Here is a 15,263-nt window from a genome sequence, read left to right as displayed (position 1 = left end):
ACAGGATCTGCTGGCAAACAACGCCGAATAAGCAAAGAGGAGCCGGTGAGATCAGCTTACATCCTCCGCTACTTCATCCTAATGAGCTGGCTCGCATCCTGCCCTCCTGGTCTCCTTCGCCAGGGTTGGACCAGCCTGTGCTGCATGGTTGAGGTGCTTCAAGGTAGGACCTCCCAGGTGAAGGACTCCGATGCTCCCCGTGTGGTGTGTGTGTGTGTGTCTAGGACAATTTTCCACGGACATTTCGCCATGGGACAAGAGTTACACCAACATCAAAGAAATGGTGGAACAGAACAGTTCAAGAAAGGATGCCAAAGGAGGGACGGAATGAATTAATGTGGATTAAAATAAAATTTGTATTTATTTCAAATAATTAAATAGACTCGTTAAAACTGTCCCATGGTGAGTTTTCCTGCGGCGAGTTGGCCATGGCGAGTTGGCTGAGGTGAGTTGGCTGTGGCGAGGTGTCCCATATAACATAAAATACATAAAATATATAACAAACCCTCCGCAGGGGAATCCGTTTGTAGCTCATTGGGATTGAGAAGACTGTAAGGGCATGCCATCGATCCCAAAGGTGCTTATTTACAAGAGGCAACTGGACGTCCTTATTTTTTCTTTGAAGACATTTCACTTCTCATCCAAGCAGCTTCTTCAGTTCTGACTGGATGGTGGGGAAGGGAAGGATTGATACTCCTTGTAAACAGCTGGTCATTTGCATCCTTTCAGAGGGTTGTTGAGGCCACTTGGAGGTTTCTCTGTGCCCTCAGGGCCACCTGAGTGGTGCAAATGGTTCCTGTAGTCTGCAATTTTTTCCTCTGGAAATTTATTCCTACCCCCACACCGTTCAAAGGGGGGCTCATCCCAAATTGTGTAGCTAAAAGTCTGTAGAGATTCTCAGTCATCCAGATCATGGTTGTTCCAAAGTTGTGCTTTTTCAAGAGGCAATTGGACTTTCTGATTTTTTCTTTTGAAGAGGTTTCGCTTCTCCTCCAAGAAGCTTCTTCAGCTCTGACCGGATGGTGGGGAACGGAAGGATTGATACTCCTTGCAGACACAGCTGGTCCTTTGAATTCCTTTTGAGAGATTCATTGAGGCCACTTGGAGGTTTGTCTGTATCCTCCGAGTCACCGGAGTAGTGGAGTCCACAACACAAACATTTCAGCAGTTCCAAGAAGGCTTCACACCCATTTGCACCACTCAAGGGATCCATGCCATCAAAATTTGGCAACCAGCAGGTAATGATGATTGCAGAATGCTGGGGTCACGTGATCACCATTTGAGACCTTCCCAGCCACTTTCCAACAAACAAAGTCAATTGTGTGTGTGTGGGGGGGGGCTGACTCACTTAACAACAGCGTGATTCACTTAACAACAGCAGTGATTAATAAGATGGCTGTGAGGGGAACCCGGTTTCCCCATGGACTTGGCTTTGTCAGAAAGTCGCAAAAGGGGATCCTGCGACACACGCACACCCTGGGATACTGCATCCCCGTCATAAATATGAGTCAGCCGCCAAGCACCTGAATTTTGAGCGCGTGACTATGGAGAGGCTGCAAGGGTCGTTAAGTGTGAAAAATGGTCTTAACTCACTTTTTTCCCATTGACGTCGTAACCTTGAATGGTCACTAAATGAACTGCTGTAAGTCGAGAAGTATCTGTAAAGCTTGATTCTGGAGATGGGTAAATATGTCCTATCTCACCCATCTTCCTTTGCAAACACCTCTCTCTCTTTGTTTCTCTCTCTTTCTCTGTTTCTCTCTCCTTTCTTCCTCTTTCTCTCTGTTTCTCTCTGTGTTTTCTCTCTCTCCCTCTTTCTCTCTCTCCGTTTCTCTGTCTGTCTGTCTCTTTCTTTCTTTCTCTCTCTCTTTCTCACTCATTCTCTCTCTTTCTCTGTCTCTCTGTCCCTTTCTTTCTTTCTGTCTATCTGTCTCTTTCTCTCTCTCTCACTCACTCTTTATCTTTCTCTTTCTCACTCTCTTTCTCACTCTGTCTGTTTCTGTCTGTCTCTTGCTTTCTTTCTCTCTCTTTCTCACTCATTCTCTCTCTCTCTGTCTCTCTGTCCTTCTTTCTTTCTGTCTATCTGTCTCTCTCTCACTCACTCTTTATCTTTATCTTTCTCTTTCTCACTCTTTCTCTCTGTCTGTTTCTCTGTCTCTCTTTCTTTCTCTTTCTCTCTCTCTTTCTCACTCGTTCTCTCTCTCTGTGTGTCACTCTGTCTCTCTGTCCCTTTCTTTCTTTCTGTCTATCTGTCTCTTTCTCTCTCTCTCTCTCCCTCACTCTTTATCTTTATCTTTCTCTCTCTCTTTCTCACTTTCTCTCTGTCTGTCTGTCTCTTTCTCTCTCTTTCTCATTCTCTCTCTCTGCGTGTCTCTCTGTGTCTCTCTGTCTTTTTCTCTCTCTCTTTCTCACTCTCCGTCTGTCTGTCTCTCTCTGTCTCTCTCTCAGTGCAGAGCTCCACCCTAGAAGCCAAACAGGTACAAACCAAGCCGGATCTTCCCACTTCACGTGCCCATACCTAGTGTGGACTTTACCACTTCTGGGGCCTGGAGACCTGCCCAGGTAGGGCAAACCTCCCTCTCCAGCTGTGAGATCCCAGCCAATTTTCTTCCTTGCACTTCCTCATCCACCTGGCCCAACCTGTCAGTGAGGTTAACTGGCAGACAGACGTAGGAAGCTTGCAAGGAGCTGGTGCGGCACACCTGAGGCAGGTAAGGGCCTCTGGATCTGTTCTCTTTGAGTCGGCTCTCTCTCTGTGTGTGTGTGGAGGGTGCTACAAGGGAGGAGAGGGGCTGGTAAGGTTCACTCGTGGGTCCTTCCCCCCATTTCTGGGGTCGCTAGAGGTGTGTGGCAGGGACGGACTTGACCCAGCGCATTGATCCAAGCCAGGATAAAAATCCCAGGACCAGCACGAGATAACTAACCACGCTAATGTTGGTTTGGTGGAATTGTTTTGTTTTAATAGCTTAGAGCAGGGTTTTTTTCAACCGTGGCAACTTGAGGCTGTTGGACTTCAATTCCCAGAATTCCCCAGCCAGCCATGACATCACTGGGGCTTGTTTGGCTGGCGAATTCTGGGAGTTGAATTCTTGGCTAGCTGAGGAATTCTGGGAGTTGAAGTCCATTATCTTCAAGTTGCCAAGGTTGGCTGGCTGAGGGATTCTGGGAATTGAAGTCCACCCTCCTCAAGCTGCCAAGGCCAAGAAACATGGCTTAGTGTGTTGAGTGTGACCAACTCAAGTGGCTAAGACACTGAGCTTGTCGATCAGAAAGGTCGGCAGTTCGAATCCCTAGTACAGATCTCCTGCGTGAGCTGGGGGGTGGACTTGATGACCTCCAAGGTCCCTTCCGACTCTGTTACTAACCTAACTCTTTGCTGGCACTTTGGCTCACGTGAGAGTGCAAACACAGGAAATTCATTTCAGACCCAAGTGACGTGAGAAGGCAGTTGTTGGCTCACACGCCCGCAAACCCTGTTTTTCTACTATCTCGTGAATCCAAGCTGGGTTGGTGCATTATGGTTTGGTTGCTCTGTCGACATGACATCCTTAACCAGGTTTGCGTTTGCAAGGGTTCCAAGAGATTAGGCACTCTGCAATGCAAATCTTTTAGAGAAATGTTGGTCCGGTATCTCGATGTTTATTTCAATGTTCAGAAATAAATGTTCAAAAATAAACCCCTTTTGAGAATTGTCCAGGGACGTCAATGAATTAAAAACTCAGCCAAACGAAGCAAAAACAGACAGGAAAATTATACTGCGGAACTTTCTGATGGAGATGTTGCAGGTGAAATAAAGGACAGCAGATGCAGTCATAGTAGGCTAAATTTGGTTAATATTAACCTGGGTTGTGATCATCATGGAAAACAGGAGCCAAGCAGGCCGAAAACTACTACGCTGCCTGCAGTGATTTTATTCTCACAATATGCAATTGTAAGCCATACATTCGTACAACCTGTTCAGCTAGCTGGCTTCCAGTTAATCCTGGTGAGCTTCTTTGTGGCTTGCAGTGCTGCATGAATCTCATTACATGCCCAGAATGTGGGTTAATTAAATATAGTTAACTATATAAATATAGTCTCTGTGAAATGTTAGCCACCATTACTGTGATCAAACAGTCCTCGACTTAACAACAGTTCATTTAGTGACCCTTTCGAAGTTACAACGGCACTGAAAAAAGTGACTTAGGGCTGTTTTTCACACTTACGACCGTTGTAGCATCCCCTTCCCATCTCCTGGTTGGCCCTTGTCTTCTTTTCTGAATAGAGGTGTTGCGTTCTCACACAGGTGGTCTCAGCAATCCTGGCCAACCATAACCTCGTTTTGGTTGGAATCAGGAAAAAAAAAAAAAGAGCTGGCAGAAATGTTGATGGCTCCCAGGATGCTGGCTGCAAAGTTGTCTGAACTTTGGGAGGCTTTTCCCAACACTCTTATTGCTGGTTTATGCAAGAAGGGTCCATGTCTTGGCAGCTGGTTTCATGAGGACTAGAAACTTCAATAGTCATTGGAAAACGAATTATCCATTATGGGAGTCTTCCCTAGCCTTTCCATCCACCTCCTCCTCAAGGGACTGCCTTTCTAAAATTCTCATCGAGGGTTGGGAGTTGAGGTTAACTCTGTCTGGAGGGCACCAGCTTGAGAAAAAACACTTCTAAGCAAATCCGGCTTCACAATCACACATAACCACACACAAAAAAAAGAGGGGTCAAGCTATTCTCCAAAGCCCCAGAAGGCAGGAGAAGAAACAACGGATGGAAACTCATCAAGGAGAGAAGCAACCTAGAATTAAGGAGACATTTCCTGACAGTGAGGACAATTAACCACTGGAACTACTTGCCACCAGAAGTTGTGGGTACTCCATCACTGGAGGCTTTTAAGAAGAGACTGGACAACCATTTGTCTCGAATGGTAGAGGGGTTCCTGCATGAGCAGGGGGTTGGATTAGAAGACCTCCAGGGTCCCTTCCAACTCTCTTTTTCTCTTATTCTGAAGTAGCTGAGGACATCAATGCCATATGAGCTAAAACACCAGGCTGTTTTGCTTCGGGAACATTTTGTATGCGTGTGTTTGTGGTGTGTTGCAATCTGATCTCGAGGCTCTCCAACGCAGGAATTTCAATGAAGAGGAGGATGGCTTTATGTAAATAAATTAAAGATAAAAAACTGGCTCCCAACCGCGGGAATTCGGAGGCCGCAGATTAAGTGCATCTCTTCATCTGATAAATTGTGTTCTTTCTTCCCATTAAGGGAAATTGGAGCTCTTCCAGACAGGGCCCTTTTTCAAATTTGCTGGCTGTCAGTTCATTTTTGTGCGTGCGCTTTTAAAAAGTTGGGTTAAAAGAAAAGAGAGCTGGGGCTGACCGGCCACAACAGGATTGTAGAGGACACGTAAGAACATCCATTTTTTTTCCGGACGGTCATCAGCCAAACAGAGCAAGTTCCCTGGACAAAATTTGGACAGCGTTTTGCTGGACAAGACAGTAATGAGCCGATGGCGAGAATGGTTAATTGGCTGCGGGACGAAGCTTTCCGAGAATTGCGCAAATGATCTCACCAGGCGGTGGGAAAACTAACTTTCTCTCTGCAGCCTTCAATTAATCCTCCCGAAGGCCCTCTGTTTGCATGCACAGACCCTCATCTAGGAATAATAATAATAATAATAATAATAATAATAATAATAATAATAATAATAATGATAGCAACAACAACAACCATCAGTCAATAATATTTGTGATACATTTTTAAATGTTCAGTTGACTGAGTTTCATGCGATTATGGATGAAATGTAATAGTGATACCCATGGTCATCGGGGCACTTGGTACCATGTCCAAGAATTTTATAAAATGCATCAAGAAATTGCAGCTTCCTGCAATAACACCAGCGCAACTGCAAAAAAACTGCGCTATTCGGAACATCGTATATTTTAAGAAGATACTTGGTTGATCCCTAGGACGCTGGTATCAATCATTAGCACGAGTCAGTGGTATTTGTGACACATTTTTAAATGTTCAGTTGACTGAGTTTCATGTTTAATGAATAAAAGAGATCATCATCATCATCATCACATATATCATTGACTGGTGCTGATGGTTGATACGGGTTGCTGCCAACATCCTAGGTATCAACCAAGTATCTTCATCGTACATTTTAAGAAGATATTTGGTCAATATCTAGGATGCTGGCAGCAACCCGTATCAACCATCAGCACCAGTCAATGGTATTTGTGATACATGTTTAAGTGTAAGTCAACATTCAGTTGACTGAGTTTCATGTTTAATGAATACAGGAGATAATAATAATAACAACAACAACAACAATAACAGAATAGCAGAGTTGGAAGGAACTTTGTAGGTCATTCAGTCCAACCCACCACCCAAACATTGGTGTAATCGGTTTTCCACTAAGGTCTGCCAACACCCTAGATGATAGGCAGAGTCAATATGTGAGATGGGCGGTTATACAAAGGTAATAATTAACTAAAGGAAAACATGGAGGTAAAGTTGCACGATGCTGTCATGATGTTTTGCTTAACGGGCGAAAGGGAAGCTGTCAGCTTTTGCTGTCACGTGATTTTCCACCTCGAGCACAGCAATGCTTAGCAATGGAGTTGCCCATCTCAAAACTGTGGTCATTCAGTGAGGACTGTTTGGACTGCTATAAATGGAAGCATTGCCATAAGACAGCTGCTTATACCATGGAGCTCAGCCTAGATTGATATTGGACCTCATCGTGCTACCTGGCAGTGTGAAGATGTTATTTATTTATTTATTTATTTATTTATTTAGTTAGTTAGTTAGTTAGTTAGTTAGTTAGTTAGTTAGTTATTTTATTGGTTCGATTTATATGCCGCCCTTCTCCGGAGACTCAGGGCGGCTTACAATGCTTTTAAGCAATAGCCTTCATACTTTTGTACATACCTGCTTAGTAGGGCTTTCGGCGGTGTTCTTTTTTATACAAAGTCAGCTTATTGCCCCCACAATCCGGGTCCTCATTTTACCTACCTCGGAAGGATGGAAGGCTGAGTCAACCTTGAGCCTGGTGAGATTTGAACTCACAGTAATTGTAGGCAGCTGGTATTACTTAACAGTGCTTTAGTCTGCTGCGCCACCAAGGCTCTTATGATAAGCAGTAGTGTGCCACTTAGGCCCAGGACTCTTCAATATCTTCATAAATGACTTAGATGATTGAATAGAAGGGGAATTTACCAAATCTGCAGATGATACTAACCTGGCAGGAATAGCCAACACCCTAGATGATAGGCTGAAGAACCAGAAGGATCTTGACAGACTTGAAACCTGGGCCCTATCTATCAAAATGAAATTCAATGTAGAGAAAAGTCAAGTCTTACACTTAGGCAAGAAAAATCAAAAGTAGACATATAGACTGGGTGACACCAGGCTTAATAGCAGGAACTGTGAGAGGGATCTTGGAGTCTTAGTGGACAACCAGCTAAATATGAGTCAGCTGTGTGTAGCGGCAGCCAAAAAACCCAATGCAATCCTAAATTGCATTAACAGGGCTACAATCGAGATCAAGGGAGGTACTAATACCACTCCTCTATAAAGCCTTAGTAAGGCCACACCTAGAGTACTGCATCTAGTTTTGGTCACCACACTATAAAAAAGATGTTGAGACTCTAGAAATAGAGTGCAGAGAAGAGCAACCAGGATGATGAGGGGACTGAAGGCTAAAACATACGAAGAACGGTTGCAGGAACTGGGCCTGGCTGGTCTAGGGAAGAGAAGGACCAGGGGAGACAGGAGAGCAACTTCCAATATTTGAGGGGCTGCCATAGATCAGAGGGGGTCAAGCTATTTTGCAAAGCACCTGAAGGCCAGAGAAGGAATAATGGATGGAAACTGATCAAGAAGAGATTCAAGCTAGAAAGAAGGAGGAATTTATTGATAGTGAGAGCAATCAAGTGTAGGAACAGGAAGCGTTGGACCATAGGCACAGTCGAAGAAGTCAAGATAGCAGCCACAACCGAGTGATTGAAACCCCACCTCTTTAAGGGGGGAGTTTGACCACCTGGTTGCAGCTGCCATCTTGAAGTAAAGCCCACCCATCCTAACCTCCTACCTGATGCAACTGATAAAGGGGGACAGGTGGTCATTGATGTAATCCTGGATTGCTTTTGTCTTAAGGCGGTCGGCCGGAGGAACCAACCACCAGGTCCAGAGTTCGGACATAGAGAAAGAGATGGAAGAGAAGGACGAAGGCTCTCCTCGCCGGGCCGAAGTTTCTCCCCAACCCAAGGCCAACTCTACCACACAATCACCATCCAACTCCAAGACCCTGCTGTACCCCCAACGTCATGACGATTCATACGAATCCAGGAAGTATTTTGTAACAAGGGTGAGTCAACTTAGCCACTCTGGGAGGGGGTCTTCTTCATGGGGTTGGCAAGGATGGCCATGACATGCCCGTCACTCTGGTGGCTTCTTCAGCAAGCACCGAAGGTCTTCCTTGACTCAGGAAAGGACAGGATGTATGTCTGAAAACATGTATTAATACCACTTTATAAGGCCTTGGTAAGACCAGACTTGGAATCCTGCATCCAGTTTTGGTCGCCACGATGTAAAAAAGATGCTGAGACTCTGGAAAAAGGGTAGAGAAGAGCAACCAAGAGGATTGGGGGACTGGAGGCTAAAACATATAAAGAACGATTGCAGAAATTGGGTATGTCTAGTCTAGAGAAAAGAAGGACTAGGGGAGACATGATCACATCTTCCAATATTTGAGGGGCTGCCACAAAGAAGAGGGGGTCAAGCTATTTTCCCAACCACCTGAAGGCAGGAGAAGAAGCAACGGATGGAAACTAATCAAAGAGAGAAGCAACCTAGAACTAAGGAGGAATTTCCTGACAGTTAGGACTATTAACCAGTGGAACAGCTTGCCACCAGAAGTTTTGGGTGCTCCAACACTGGAGATTTTTAAGAAGGGACTGGACAGCCATTTGACTGAGATAGTGTAGGCTCTCCTGCTTGGGCAAGTGGTTGGACTAGAAGACCTCCAACTCTATTATTCTATGTTTTAACCAAAATAAGAGATATTTTTTTAATCGGTGTGTGTGTGTGTGTGTGTGAATCAGATGGTGTGAATACTACAACCACCTCAGTCCCAAGTATCTGCCCACTGAGCCTGCCAATGCATAGAGGGTGGGATCGTACCCAACGGGAAAGAGTTTACTACCGGTATTTGTCCATTTACCTCTTCTCAAAGTTGAGGAGTGGGGTGCCCATGAAGGACTCCTGGCTTCTCTCCTCATCAGTGAGAATCAAGCCACCTTCACCAGAGACTGAAGCCTACAGACTCAATTTTTCTTCTCGAGTGGTGTCCATTCCTCCATGGCAGGTGGGTTAGAGATAGGTGGGGACCCCTAGGAGGCTGGAGTAGGGGTCTCCAACCTTGGCAACTTTAAGACTGGTGGACTTCAATTCCCAGAGTTCTCTGGGAGAACTCTGGGAGAACTCTGGGAGTTGAAGTCCACCAGTCTTAAAGTTGCCAAGGTTGGAGACCCCTGGGCTGGAAGGGCAGAGAAGGGGACGTAGGAGGAATCCAAAATCACATTGTGGCTTTTACCATCTTCCTCTTCCTCCTCTCCATTTTAGCCAGGAGCCTTCGATCAAGCCATGGAAGACCTCAAGACGCATCTGGCAGCAAACAAGGGAGAGGTGGCTCATAGCTTCTGGCTACTCACTGAGTAAGCTCTACGGAGGTCTTGTTGTTGTTGTTGTTATTATTTGTGCTTCTCTTCAACCACAGACTTGTTCAAGCTAAATCAAGCCCCATGAAGGTAGTCTGGCAAATATGGACATAAGTCACACGATAGAAGTTAACACATGACCATTTTATGACCTTTTCCTGCAATGGTTCTAAAGTGAACGTGGAGTCATTAAGCGAATCCACTCTTTGCTAACGGGCCAGTTTTGAGCAGAGACTGGAAGATCTCCTTGCAAAAACATCAGAATGCAAAGTCAGCAGAGCAAGGTTTTACACCTGGGCAGGAAAAACCAGAAGGACAAATACAGATTAGGCAAAAATCTGGTTTCAAAAATAATAACTGAGAGGGACCTTGGAGGACGATCCCTTGAATATAGAAAATAGAAAGGGAATAACAGAGTTGGAAGGGACCTTGGAGGTCTTCTAGTCCAACCTCCTGCTTAGGCAGGAAACCCTACACCACTTCAGACAAATGGTTGTCCAACATCTTCTTAAAAACTTCCAGTGTTGGAGCATTTACAACCTCTGGAGGCAAGTTGTTCCACTGGTTAATTGTCCTCACTGTCAGGAAATTTCTCCTTAGTTCTAGGTTGCTTCTCTCCTTGATTAATTTCCACCCGTTGCTTCTTGTTCTACCCTCAGGTGCTTTGGAGAACAGCTTGACTCCCTCTTCTTTGCGGCAGCCCCTGAGATATTGGAAGACTGCTATCATGTCTCCCCTGGTCCTTCTTTTCATTAGACTAGCCATGCCCAGTTCCTGCAACCGTTCTTCATATGTTTTAGCCTCCAGACCCCTAATCCTCTTTGTTGCTCTTCTCTGCACTTTTTCTAGAGTCTCAGCATCTTTTTTACATCGTGGCAACCAAAACTGGATGCAGTATTCCAAGTGTGGCCTTACTAAGGCTTTGTAAAGTGGTAGTAACACTTTGCGTGATCTTGATTCTACCCCTCTGTTGATGCAGCCCAGCTAGCCATGTGCAGCGACAGCCAAAAATGTTTAATACACTCCTTCGTTGTACAAACAGAGGCATAGAATCAAAATCACGTGAAGGATTAGTTCCGCTTTGTACAGCCTTAGTAAGGCCACACCTGGAATATTCCATCCAGTTTAGGTCATCACTCTACAAAAAAGAGGTTGAGACTTTGGAAAAAGTGCAGAGAAGAGCAACTAAGATGATCAAAGACCCGGAGACTAAAACATACGAAGAACGGTTGCAGGATTTGGGTTTGGCCAGTCTAGAGAAAAGAAGGACTAGGGGGGACATGATAGAAGTCTTCCAGTATTTGAGGGGCTGCCCCAAAGAAGAGGTGTCAAGCTATTCTCCAAAGCACCAAAGAAGGCAGGACAAGAAACAACGGATGGAAACTCATCAAGGAGAGAAGGAACCTGGAATTAAGGAGAAACTTCGTATCAGTGAGGATAATTAACCAGTGGAACAGCTTGCCACCAGAACTTATGGGTGCTTCAACATTGGAGGTTTTTAAGAAGAGACTGGACAGTCACCGGTCTGAAATTGTATAGGGTCTCCTGCTTGAGCAGGGAGGTGGACTAGAAGACCTCCAAGGTCCCTTCCAGCTGATTCTGAAATGCTGGCTGGTTGTTCAGTGTTTGAAATGCAGTCATATGATCCAGGGGTGAAATCCAGCAGGTTCTGAGCAGTTCTGGAGAACCGGTAGCGGAAATTTTGAGTAGTTCGGCAAACCGGTAAATACCACCTCTGACTGGCCCTGCCCCCATCTATTCTCTGCCTCCCAACTGATCGGGAGGGAATGGGGATTTTGCAGTATCCTTTCCTTGCCACGCCCACAAAATAAGCCACGCCCACAGAACCGGTAGTAAAAAAATTTAAATCCCACCACTGCAATGTGATCATCAAGGAATCTGATGCTGGAACTTGAAAACTGGATCCTAGGCAGGGGTAGGTTCTAAATATTTTTACTGCTGGTTCTGTGGGTGTGGCTTATTTTGTGGGTGTGGCTTGGTGGGGAGTAATGTGACTGGGTAGGCGTGGCCAACTTTTTTTTTTTTTTAACTTTTAAAAGCATCTTTTCTACAACCTTAAGAGGTTGCAGAAAAAAATGCTTTTAAAAGCCTCTGACGATCAGGCAACTCAGCTGGGATCGCCAGAGGCTTTTAAAGGCATCTTTTTTTTGTACAATCTCTTCGGCCGAGAGGTTGCAGAAAAAATGCTTTCAGAAGCCTCTGATGATCCCAGCTGAGCCGCACGATCATCAGAGACTTTTTTTTTTTACTTTTAAAAGCATTTTTTTGGCCAAAGAGTGTGTAGAAAAAATGCTTTTAAAAGTTTTTTTTAAAAAAAGCCTCTTATGAGATGGGTGGGGTAAGCAAGCAGCCACCGGGCCAGGGACCGGTTCGGGGGCATGGCCAGCCAATGTTATTACCGGTTCTCCGAACTACTACAATTTTTTTCTACCGGTTCGAGTGAACCGGTGCAAACCGGGAGCAACCCACCACTGATCCTAGGTAACCTTTGCTGGGGTCTGTTGTAGCTTCATACAATTGATCAGTCACCAGTCATAAGTCAAGGACTTCCTGTACAGGTAGTCCTCGACTTACAACCGTTCATTTAGTGAACGTTCGAAGTTACAACATAACTTCAAAAAAGAAACTTATGCCTGCTTTTCACCTTTGCGACTGTTGCAGCATCCTTATGGTTACGTCATCAGAATTTGGATGCTTGGCAACTGATTCATACTTATGACGGTCGCATCGTCCTGGGGTCTTTTAATCCCCTTTTGAGACCTTCTGACAAGCAAATTCAACGGGGGAGCCAGATTCACTTAACAACCGTGTTCCTGACTTAACATCTGCAGTGATTCGCTTAACAACAGCATCAAGACAGGTCATAAAATGGAGCAAAACTCACTTAACAGCTGTCTCGCTTAGCAATGGAAATTCTGGGCTCGATTGTGGTTGTAATTCGATGACAGCTAATAATGAATCTGGCATGGTAACAATTATAAATGTTCTGAAATTAATAGGTATTCTGGAAATGAACCAAACAGATGAATTTGGCACATGGATTAAGCAGAGAATAGGAATGGTACCCTTATCTTGGTAGCCCCAAAGATGGTTTTTCCAATAGGTAAATGGACTTCCTTGTGGTTTTTTTCCCTTGAAAACATTTTGCTTCTCATCCAAGAAGAAGAATACAATAACAGAGTTGGAAGGGACCCTGGAGGTCTTCTAGTCCAACCCCCTGCCCAGGCAGGAAACCCTACACCACTTCAGACAAATGGTTATCCAACATCTTCTTAAAAATTTCCAGTGTTGGAGCATTCACAACTTCTGGAGGCAAGTTGTTCCGCTGATTAATTGTTCTAACTGTCAGGAAATTTCTTCTTAATTCTAGGTTGCTTCTTTCCTTGCTTAGTTTCCATCCGTTGCTTCTTGTCCTGCCTTCAGGGGCTTTGGAGAATAGCTTGACTGCCTCTTCTTTGGGGCAGCCCCTGAGATATTGGAATGCTGCTATCATGTCTCTCCTAGTCCTTCTCTTCATGAAACTAGACATTCCCAGTTCCTGCATCTGTTCTTCCTATGTTTTAGCCTCCAGTCCCCTAATCCTCTTTGTTGCTCTTCTCTGCACTTTTTCTAGAGTCTCCACATATTTTTTTACATCGTGGTGACCAAAACTGGATGCAAAATTCCAAGTGTGGCCTTACCGAGGCCTTATGAAGTGGTATTAACGCTTTATATTTCTGAACTTTTCAGTTCAGAAGAACTGAACTGAACTGAAGAGACTTCTTGGCCGAGAAGCAAAATGTTTTCAAGGGGAAAAAAAAAAACCATAAGAAAGTCCATTTACCTTTTGGAAAAAGCACCTTTGGGACAAGCATGACCTGGAGGATGGAGAATCTCCATAGACACCCTGTGTTGATTGCACTGATACAAACAGACACACAGATACACAAACTTGTTTTGTTCAGCTCGTAAATCGAAAGGGTTGGAGGAGGGAATGGGTGATTTATTTAATGCCTGCTTTAGAGTCCTCCTTCCTGCTCTTCTTTTAATGGGTCTCTTCCCGATTCTCTCCTTTATTCTAAAATTAAATTCTGCCTTCTTTGGGGATATTTGTTTGTTTGTTTGTTGTTGTTGTGATGAATAGAACTATGGCTTGTACCCTAATCATCCCTAAAACTGTCTTACACTCAGTAGGAAATTTTTTTAAAATTGAATTTCAACATTTGCCTCCTCTAGGGGCTGCTGAAAATAATCACTTCTGTTTACTTTGCAGAAATGATTTAATTGTCAATTCCCGCAAGCTCAAACATTATTATATATAACAGGAGAGAATTACTTTAATAAAGTTTCTGGCAGTCTGTAGATATTTATTTTCCTGTAATGCCACCTAGAGGATGCCAAGAGAACTGCACCCTAGCTCTGTTTCAATTGTGCTTCCTACTTTGGGGGGGGGCACTTCAGCCACTGTTAAGATGTGAGGACTTCAACTCCCAGAATCCCCTTGCAAGCTGGGGAATTCTGGGAGTTGAAGTCCACGCGTCTTAAAGTTGCTGAGATTGGAAAACCCTGCTTGGACGTAGATAAATTCAAGATAATTTTTGAATTAGAAGTCCTCCAAGCTCCCTTCCAACGGTGTTGTAATGAAAAATGCAAAGGCCCACATCCTTCGTTATCCGTGGACCTTGACAAGGATTGTACAATGGATGGAAACTAATCAAGGAGAGAAGCAACCTAGAATTAAGGAGAAATGTCCTTACTATGAGCAATTAACCAGTGGAACTGCTTCCCTCCAGAAGTTGTGGGTGCTCCATCACTGGAGATGTTTAAAAAGAGATTGGACAGCCATGTGTCTGAAATGGTACAGGGTCTCCTCCCCCAACAGGGGGTTGGACTAGAAGACCTCCAAGGTCCCTTCCAACGCTGTGATTCTGTATTCAGTTGAAGCTCCACCTGGGTTTTTATGTGCCATGCATGTAAAATTAGGTGGAGCTTCAATTCGATGCTTGCAATTGTCATGTTGACTTTTTTGACCCTTGGCTGACTGCCTTAGTTCCCTGGGCTAAATTCCCATAATGCACTGAAACCTGAATTTATTACTCATCGGACTTTAAATCCATTGGATTTATGTTTCCATTCACGTATCGCCTTAATAATGAACATACAAAGTCCCTTCAAACTCTGTTACTCTGTGTTCTATTGTTGGAAGAAATATCCATCTGATTCAGTTCCAAGCTGGGAGAAAGACACTGGAAACAACATGGAGGATGCTTGGAAAGATTAATGATGAACAGCACCACCAAGCCCATCGTCCTGGTGCAGCTGACCACATGGAGTTGAGAGGGGGGGAGGTATTTATAGGCTTTGCACTTGAGCTTCCTGTTCCTGTGCAAGAACATGTCTTCTATTGGCTGTTGTCAGACTACCATGGGGCAGTGGTGGGTTGCTCCCGGTTCGCACCGGTTTGCAAGAACCGGTAGTAAAAAAAAAATTTAGTAGTTCGGAGAACCGGTAATAACATTGGCTGGCCACGCCCCCGAACCGGCCCCCGGCCCAGTATCC

The 15,263-nt window shown here is 44.6% G+C and overlaps 1 protein-coding gene across 1 annotated transcript in view; it reads left to right on the top strand.

Moving 5' to 3' along the window:
* The first annotated feature begins 2,646 nt into the window (after window positions 1-2,646).
* The window catches only part of TPRG1 (tumor protein p63 regulated 1), a 42,857-nt gene continuing 30,240 nt past the window's right edge, over window positions 2,647-15,263 (top strand). The window contains exons 1-3 of the mRNA XM_060694441.2: window positions 2,647-2,711; window positions 8,143-8,353; window positions 9,610-9,701. Coding sequence (XP_060550424.2) covers window positions 8,198-8,353; window positions 9,610-9,701 — 248 coding nt within the window. The 5' untranslated portion in view covers window positions 2,647-2,711; window positions 8,143-8,197. The remainder of the gene's footprint in view (window positions 2,712-8,142; window positions 8,354-9,609; window positions 9,702-15,263) is intronic.

This window comes from Pantherophis guttatus, chromosome 6 (assembly GCF_059756535.1).
Source record: "Pantherophis guttatus breed Tessera chromosome 6, ASM5975653v1, whole genome shotgun sequence".
NCBI lineage: Eukaryota > Metazoa > Chordata > Lepidosauria > Squamata > Colubridae > Pantherophis > Pantherophis guttatus.
This window is presented reverse-complemented; position numbering and strand designations above follow the sequence as displayed.